Genomic DNA, 9,465 nt, shown 5'->3' on the forward strand with positions numbered 1-9,465 from the left:
ACACTGATCCACGTGGACGACATCCTTTTGAGGCAGCCAACACTGGATTCCCATTTGGCTGAGATCGACCACGTCCTAAATCAGCTAACAACTGCTGGTGCTAAAATCTCACTGTCAAAGTGCCAGTGGTGCAGAACCAAAGTGGACTACGTTGGCCTCTTAGTAGGTCCAGACGGAGTACAACCACAGTTGACTCGCACCCAAGGCCTAGACAACCTCAAAGTCCCAACCAATCTCAAAGAACTACAGAGTTTCTTGGGAGTGTGTAACTACTCTCGCCAGTTCATAGAGCATTATGCGGATCTCGCAAAACCACTAACTGAACTCTTAAAGAAAGACGTTCCTTTTGTCTGGACTGATACACAACAGCAGGCAATGAACGCTCTCAAAGACAGGCTCAAGCTAGCCCCATGTCTAGTCTATCCAGACTACAACAAAGAGTTCTACTTGGAAGTGGGCTTCTCAACTTACTGCATGAGTGCAGGTCTGTACCAAATACACGACAAAGACAGGCGTGTTGTGGCCTACGCCAGCAAAACAATGGCAGGCCCTGAATTACGGTATTCAGACTGTGAGAAGGCTCTATTGACCACTGTGTGGGCAGTGAAACATTTCTCCTGCTATATTGGTGGACAGAGGATTATTGTTGAGACACAACACCAGCCAGTAACGTTTCTGAACAGCCAACGCATCAGAGATGGTGTGGTGACAAACTCACGCGTTGCAACATGGCTTATGGCACTTCAAAGTTTTAACCTAGACATCCGCTACGGTCAAAATAAGAAGTCGCACTTGGGCACTGATTTGGCAATCTGCCAAGAATGTACACAGGATGTACCAGCCACCCAACAGCCGGTTGTGAGCAAACCCTCAGCTGCTGAGGACCCAAATCACCACTTCTTTGATAGCAATATCTGCAAAGATATGGCAACAATGTACGTGGATGGATGCTCATTCCACCACGAGACAATCTGCAAAGCAGGTGTTGGAGGAGTTCTCCTCCAGGACCAAGAACAGGTCACATTTGGCTATAAATTAGGCTCTCAGTCTTCTCAGTACGCTGAGATAGCTGCAATCCTAATAGGCCTACAGATGGCAGTAGAACGCTCCATCCAGACGCTAGTCATCTGCACTGACTCTAACTATGCTCGACTCAGTTTCTTGTGTCATCTCGCTCTGTGGAAACAGAACGGTTTTCTCACAAGCAACAAAAAGGTGGTAAAACACAAAGAGCTTTTCATGACATGTGACCACTTAGTGACATCACATGATCTACAGATATTCTGGAAGAAAGTTCCAGGACACTCTAGAGTCCCAGGCGATGACAAGCACTACAATGACCTTGCAGACTCCCTAGCCAAAGAAGGTGCCGGTGACGGACCCACGTGGTCCTTCGACCCCTCCTGGCTACTTAACACTCAGTCGTCACAAGCTACAACTGAGGTAATGGCAGTCACACGTGCACAAGCTGCAGCTAAACCAGCTGATAACACAGTTTCTGTGCGCCCAATGCTGACTGACCCAGACATCATCCAACTTCAGAAGTTGGATCCTGCAATTAACTCGATGATGCTGTATCTGACTGACCCAGACAAATACACTCCATCGAAAGATGAGCTGGATTCCAATCCAGACCTCAAAGTCCTCTTTCAGCTGCGAAAACAGCTAAAACTACTTAAAGGCATCCTAACTTTCGCTCATGGACGGACGTCCTCACCTGTGTTCGTGGTCCCCCATGACCACAGGGGGGTGATGTTAGTCCATGCACATGACCTTCCGTCCGCAGGACATAAGGGTGACAATGCCACGCTGAAAGCATTAAAACAGATTGCTTATTGGCCTGGAATGAAAAAGGATGTCAAGGACTACATAAAAGGGTGCCTGATCTGTGGCCAGTTTCAACCATCCAGACCACTTCACAGAGCACCATTGCATAGTAGAGGCATTGCATTTCCATGGTCGGACCTCCAGATTGACTGGGTCGGACCACTCACTAAGACCTCTAGAGGAAATAAATATTTTCTCACGGTAACCTGCGCGTTTACCAAATGGGTAGAATGTCTACCAGCCCCTAATGACACAGCACAAACCACTGCTATGTTATTAATGAATCATGTATTTTCAAGGTTTGGACTTCCCCTTAGGGTGAACTCAGACCAAGGTACACACTTCACAGGTGAAGTAATGAAGGAACTGTGGAAGACGCTAGGCGTCAAAGCCAACTTCCATATTGGCTACCACCCACAGGCTTCAGGCCAGGTTGAGAGAGCAAACAGGACTGTGGTGAGTATTTTGAAAAAATACGTAGCCGCAAACCACAAGGACTGGGACGTGAAACTCCCTCTGGTCCTCATGGCCATAAGGGCCACTCCACACACGTCGACTGGCATCGCTCCTTTCGAGATGATGACGGGTCGACAAATGACTCTCCCTCTGCACCTGTTGTACCAACCAGGCGATGCTGCCATGGCAACAGCCTACACCACACAACAATACATGAAAGACTTGGAAAGACATCTTAAGAACACTTTTGCTTTCGCACAGAAAAACCTGGAAAAATCAGCTGAAGGACGCAAAGCGTACTATGACCAAAAGGCCTCTCACGAGGAACTCCAAGTGGGAGACAGGGTCTGGTACTACACGTTTGCACCCAAAACTGGGAGAGTAGAGTCCGGGACCGGAACTCTCGCCCGTAAGCTGATGCCCAGATGGACTGGACCCCATCTGATAACCGACAAAGTGTCTCCAATTATCTACCAGATAAAAATCAGTAAAGGCCAAAAGGAGCCAACTGTTAAATGGGTACACCGTAACCAGGTTAAACAACACAAGGCGTGCAATAACTCCTTAGGAGACAATGACATCACAAAATCTGACCTCGTGGGAACAAGGGTCATCCCAGCAGAAGATAACTAATGGATAATAAACTTAACCATAGTTTAAACTCGCAGGACCTACCCTTGATAAAACGGGACAGCGTGACTGAAATCTGGCAACCAGGGTGAGGAGAAGCTGTGAAACGATGTTTCTAGATGCTTAGTCACTACTCTTGTCGGTGTTGGAACGTTGTTTAGTTGATTTTGGTTGTTTCTGAGGTAAGAATGAATTTTGTTGTGTAGTAAGTTAGAGACTAAGAAGCCTTTAACCATGCCAACATGCAGTTCATTCACTAAATTGCAATCTTTGCGGAGTCAATGTATATTATTGCTACTTTGAGTACCATAATCTACATTGATCTCACAACGCTTAAGCCGAACCTACTCGAACAATTCTATTCGGGGGGATAGCTAATTCTTTTTGATAAGTCTCGCCATAGACTTCCAAAACATTTATGGGAAAACCAAACACCCAATCTCAAGTCGTTCGTCTAAAAGACAACAGACAATTACACCAAACTATATTTTACCATGTAAAGCTAACTTAAACCAAGTTAGAAATGGAAAAATAGTTTGGAACACTTTTCTATAGGCATAAACCCCTGTAGTATCCCTTTTCAGCATTCTCCACCCCTTAACTGGTAGATGTAGCTGTTCCCAACCATAATAGCTTACACACCAGGTGCATATAGTTTGAGACCTTATGTAAAATCCCCTTCATAAGCCCACCTTAAACCACATAATTGCATGACACATTGAACCAGAACGGCACAGGCTGGACGTCGCTGGAGACAACCTTCGCTGGAGGCGACCTGCAATCCTGACGTTGGTCTCAACTCTTCATCCAGTGGCCGCTTCTTCAGTTCAATCCAAGGGCACCCCTCTGTATGCTGATTAATCAACACTTCCAATCGCTGTGGATTTACCGTTGTGGATTATATGACTTTTTCCAATGGATTACAGACTCTGTTTCCAAGGGGTTAAAGCATTGCTACAATGGAATTACCGAGAACATTGTGGAATTACCTTGACTTTGTTTCCTTGCTGGATTACTTCTGACTTTGGTCTTCCTTGAAGGATTACTTCTGACTTTGGTCTTCCTTGCTGGATTACATCAAGCTCAAGGACATTTGAAGGTCTAAGTTCACGGTTGGAATTCATCCCCATGGACAGGTGATGATTTCCAAAGGGGGGACTGTAGTGAACCAGATAACCTCAAATCTACCAGATGGACAGAGACTGTTATTTTCATTGATCTGAATAAGTCTGAACCATCTGATGAACTTTCTTTCTTGAATTAATCAAGCAGAAAAGACAATCCTCTATAATCATTACTGTCTTACAAATGTTTTGATAATCAAATTGTGTTAGTTCACTCAATGCTTTACAGGTTGAAAAGAACTACTAATTTTTATTTTACATAAACAGTAAGTAATGATTTTTGTTCCTCATTCAGAGAAGAAATCACCTGAATATGCCTTTCTTGATTTTCTGTCTGAAATGAGCAAGCTGTCGTAAGTATGTTAAAGGTTGGTTTTCGGTCAACTAAAATGTTTACCGAGAAAAATGTCATGTTTTACTATTTGAAAAGATTACAAAGTGTGAGACTCCACGAAGTCTGCTGTTGCTGCAATAATCTTTTCTGTATGTTGTAAACAATCCTTGACTTATGATAACATCTTACGTCACAAATCCACTCCTCTTTCTGGTCCTTCCACGAATCAGAAAGCTCTAAATTGAACAGGAAGTCGACCCAAATAAAATGTGGCAACTTCTCAGTTCATAGAATGGAGAATGGAGTTTGAAGAGAGAAGAGAAGGAATAGAGAATTATGGATTCCAGAATTCCAAGAGAATGAGAGTTCTGAGAGATGTTGGAATGAGAGCTGACAACAGGTCCGATAGTCCAACAGAATGAGCAGATTGAGAGTGCAGCCGGTTATGAAGAGTTTGGAGTTATGAAGAACCAGGAACGTTTGGGATTATAATTCTGTTTTGAGCTAATCAACGCACGACTTTCTGAAGGTTTGGTAGCTCTCGACGGAGACGCTGAAACGAGTCAGAAAGGAACTACATCCAGCGCTGATTCATCGTCAACAGGTAGATGGTTCTATTTTGACCAAGTGTACCGTGAGAAGCTGAGGATCTGACGAAGCGTGCAATTTCTGGTTAAACAGATTAAACTTCCCTCACACAGTTCTCTGTAAGATAATCTCCTTTCACTCTAAAACCCACCTCTCTCTCATAAATCAGTACAGATATTTTAGAGATATCTTAAGCAAAGTCCTCAAATCACCGCCGAGTGATTTGAAGTTCATTTTCTGTGAAACTGTCTGTTATTATTTTCATATTTTGCCAAATTAATGTAAATGTTTGATGTTAAACTTTGATTTTGAAAATAAATGATTCCATTCATTTGATGGGTCAAAGATAAATAACGTCTCTCGTTCACATTTCTGTTAAATTCAATGCACGACATTTACAGTCAGAAAAATGAAGAACTCGTGAAAAGTATGCATAAATATATATCCATATATTTGTCATACAACAAGTGACACGTACCTCACGTGTCTCACTACACCACCCTTTATTATGAACTTGACCTTAGACTTGGACATGATAGGTGAAGAGGACTTGATCTTATGACTAAGACTCAACAGGAGCCTCTCTTCTCCTGCTGAGCCTGGTCTTTTTACTGGACAATGATGACAATCATGACCGCCTTGACCACAATAAAAACAGAGATGGTACCTCCTCCGACGTTCTCGTTCCTGGGTGGTCAGACGACTTCTTCCTAGTTGCATGGGTTCCGTAGCATACAGAGGATCCTGAGGGCTCTTGGTTTGTTCCGTTTTAGGTTCATGATCCACAAGGTGATGTCTGGTTCTGGACATGGCTGTGGCCTTGCCTCGACTCTGTTCACGGTCACGCTCACGCTCACGCAGGCGAAGGTCAACACGGGTGGCCACCTCCTCCAGCTGGCGTAGGGATGAGGGATAGTCCATTGTTGCCAGCACATCCTTAACATCTTCATTAAGCCCCCTGAAGAAGGCGTCAGTGAGTGCGTGTTCATCCCAATGACTGTCTGCTGAAACAGAGTGAAAGTGAATGATGTATTTGGTTACAGAATCCTTGCCTTGTTTAATATCAAAAATTCTTCGGGCTGCCTCTCTCTCAGGGAGGATGGGGTCAAAAACCTGACACAACTCTTTGGAAAATTCAGAAAAATTACGACATACCACGCCACCTTTTAACCATTCAGAAGTGCCCCACGTCTTGGCTCTTCCAGCGAGAAGTGAGACAGCATAAGCTACTTTAGCATGCTCAGTGGGAAAACATGAAGGTTGCAATTGAAATTGAATGTCACACTGAGTCTAAAATGGTCGACATTGCTCAGGCTCACCTCTGAAATGTTCAGGGGGGGCTAACCGTGGTTCTCTTGGTGCAGGAGTCAACAGGGTTTGGTTGATGACTTGGTTTGACTGTTGGGACAAAGCTTGAAGAGAAACAACCATTTCCTGAAGCCCTTTCTCAAGTTTACTAACAGCCCCTTCTACCTTAGAGCACCACTCTCGGGTTGGTGTTGGATCCATAATGGCCAGATTCTACTGTCATGAACCAGAGGCCGGATCGCAAACAACAACAACAACCACTGAGAGGGTTAAAAGATTTATTGTGAAATAAAGTAAAACCCTGGAGTAGGTCCGGTTCTGGGCTGGTTCCGATCTTCTGATTGGTAGTTCGTGATTGGGTAGTGTTGTAGTGGCGGGCTGCCAGTAGAAGTAGAACTGATGTTAAGGTCCACTGGAACGGAGTCCAACAGGCTTGCAACTAAAAGATAAAGGTTAGTAGATGCAGGGGGAAAGAGACTAATTGGGGAAATGAATCTGTGGGAATCAGATTCAGGGATAAGGATAAGTCCGTGATACAGAATGAGCTTGACCTTTAATCCGTGATCCAAAAAACAGTCAGAAGGGAAAGGCAGAGTTCATACCGTGAAGTCAGTTGTTCAGCAGAAGTATCCAGTACGTGATCCAAAAAGAGAGTCAAAAACAAGAGCATGAGTCGGTACCTGATCAGATGAGCAAAAGCAGACGAGGGCTGAGGCAAAAGCGTGGTCGTGGTCAAGGCAAGGGTCATGAACGTGATGAGTCAATCAATGGAATGCTGGAAAGTCTACTGCTGATGAGACAGGATAGAGAATCTGGCCCAGACTGAGAGGAATGAGTGAGCTTAAGTACTGACTGGACCAGGTGGTGGAGCTGTGCGATAATGAGCGGTGACAGGTGACATGAGTTGAGTGATTACTGAGTGTGCAGCATGACAGAGGAGCTGACAGAGAGCAGAGCTATGACAAGATTACTGAAGTTGGTAAAGTCAAGACCTGGTTTCTTGATGATGGGGGTGATGGCTGCAGATTTGAAAGCTGTGGGAACAATGCCAGAGGTTAGGGAGGAGTGGATGATGTTAGTGATGATGGGGAGCAGAGACCGGAGACAGGATTTAACAAGAACTGTGGAAAATGGATCGAGCTCACAGGATGAGGACTTAGACTTGCTGATAATGTCAGCAATGTCATCAGCAGAGGGGAGGGAGAAGACAGAGAAGGGGAGGGAGGGAGGGGGGAGTTCAACATCATTATCTCTGCCTGAAGTCAGAATATATTTTTCATCTCATCTGTTCGTGCAATATTCCCCCAAATAATTTGCCATTTTCAAGGAGAAATGTCACACCCGGAGATCATTTAGTATCTCTGTTTTTTCTCAAATGCCTCAGGAAGCTGCTTTCTCAAGCTATTTTTTGCCCATTTACCTTGTTATTTTTATAGAAGTTGTTTTACCAAAACAGAGTTCAAATGTGACCCGCATAAATCCAGCTGAATCATGTACTGCATGTAGAAAATTTATGAGAGGTGAAAAATAAAGACCAGAAAAACTGTTAGAGCCAGAAAAAAAAATGGATTAAAGAGTCCCTTGTGCTAATGAAATTCTTTGTCCAATTTAGGAAGCTAATTTTTTAGAAACAGCAAATGAAACAGATGGACTTTTTAAAATAAATTAAATATTGAACTTTTTTTTATCAAGGGGGGATTTGAAGAACATCATGGTGTTGCCAAGTGAACAGAAAATGTTCACACCTGGCACCAACAGATCCTTTGGGATTTTAAAACTTTGCTTTAGGAAATCTGCGTGAAAGCTCTGCGCATGTGAAGAGTGTTAATCATATTCTTTTCCAGACAAAACTGCATTAATGCTCCAAATCTGTCTCTCCCTGCAGTAATTACACAGCTCTCGTTGGCGTGTGGATCTACGGTCTCTTCGTCATGGTGCTGCTGGCGCTGGACTTCCTTTACTACTCAGCCATAAATTATGAGCTGTGTCGAATTTACCTAGAGAAGTGGGGTCTGGGTGGCCGCTGGCTAAAGAAGGCTCGGAGTCAGTGGCACAGATCTATGCCCGACGAGAGCGAGGTGCCGGCCCAGGCCCAGCCCAAGGTCCCCAGCCACTACCAGCCAAGACACAGCCTCCGAGGGGAGAGCCACAGCCCCACGCTCCTGCCCTACAACACATCCACCGCATGGTGAGGCCTCCAAAACACAACAGCCGACAACATGAGATCTGCACAAACATACAAAAAAATTTTGTAGCAATAACTAAATATTTTATATTACAGGAAAATTCTTGCTGGGCTGCTGTAGTTCAGTGGTTGGTGCCACAATAGCCAAATCATTCACATTGAGTTAGCTTGCTATGGCGACACCCACTGACCCCCCCCCCCCCCCCCCCCCCAAAAAAAAAAAAAAAAACCTACACAGAATATCTTGACAGATTTGTCATCAATACCTTGGACCATCACTGATAAGCTGGGCAAAGATATTCTGAATGTTTTTGCGCAAATATCAGGGAACACAGAGGTTAACACCAGGGTCAGAAAGGGAGATAAAGATAAAACAAACAAGGAAAACAGACAAAAAGATTATGTCACCTGACAGTTTGATTTAAATTAGTTTAGCTGAAAAACTATGCCATGATGATTTGTACAGTTTTTTTTATTATTCTTAGCCATTTGTTTTGAAGTCATTGATCCCATGAGTGTGAATTATCTTCATTGAACTCAGATAATGATTTGTTGGTTATTCTTTAACAAAACTATGTATGTTGTAAAACTTCCATTCGTTATCTTTTACCTGCTTTCCTGCACACCTCTAGAGACAATTTAAAGTTACCAATCAGCCAAACATGCATGTTTTTGGTCTGTGGGAGGAAACCAGAGTATCTGGAGAAAACCCATGCAGCAGAGAGAACATGCAAACTCCACCCAGAAAGGCCCCTGGCTGGGATTTCAACCGGCAATGGTTTCACTGAGAGGCAGCAGGTCTACCAACTTAATAAATTAATTTGTGCAATATTTTAATTTGAGGGAACAAATTTTCCTGATGCCTCATTTTATTTTGACATCTGGCACTTGCTGGGCTCCCTACTTAGGTATAACATAAACTATCCATCCATCCATCCATTATCTTTTTACCCGCTTCTTCCATTTTGGGTCATGGGGGTCGCCGGTGCCCGGGGGGGGGGGGGGGGGGGGGG

The 9,465-nt window shown here is 44.0% G+C and overlaps 1 protein-coding gene across 1 annotated transcript in view; it reads left to right on the forward strand.

The window, feature by feature from the left end:
• The window catches only part of shisal1b (shisa like 1b), an 88,813-nt gene that overhangs the window by 40,128 nt on the left and 39,220 nt on the right, over nt 1-9,465 (forward strand). The window contains exon 3 of the mRNA XM_037683645.1: nt 8,153-8,455. Coding sequence (XP_037539573.1) covers nt 8,153-8,455 — 303 coding nt within the window. The remainder of the gene's footprint in view (nt 1-8,152; nt 8,456-9,465) is intronic.

Source organism: Nematolebias whitei, chromosome 10 (assembly GCF_014905685.2).
Source record: "Nematolebias whitei isolate Nwh7 chromosome 10, NemWhi1, whole genome shotgun sequence".
Taxonomy (NCBI): Eukaryota; Metazoa; Chordata; class Actinopteri; order Cyprinodontiformes; family Rivulidae; genus Nematolebias; species Nematolebias whitei.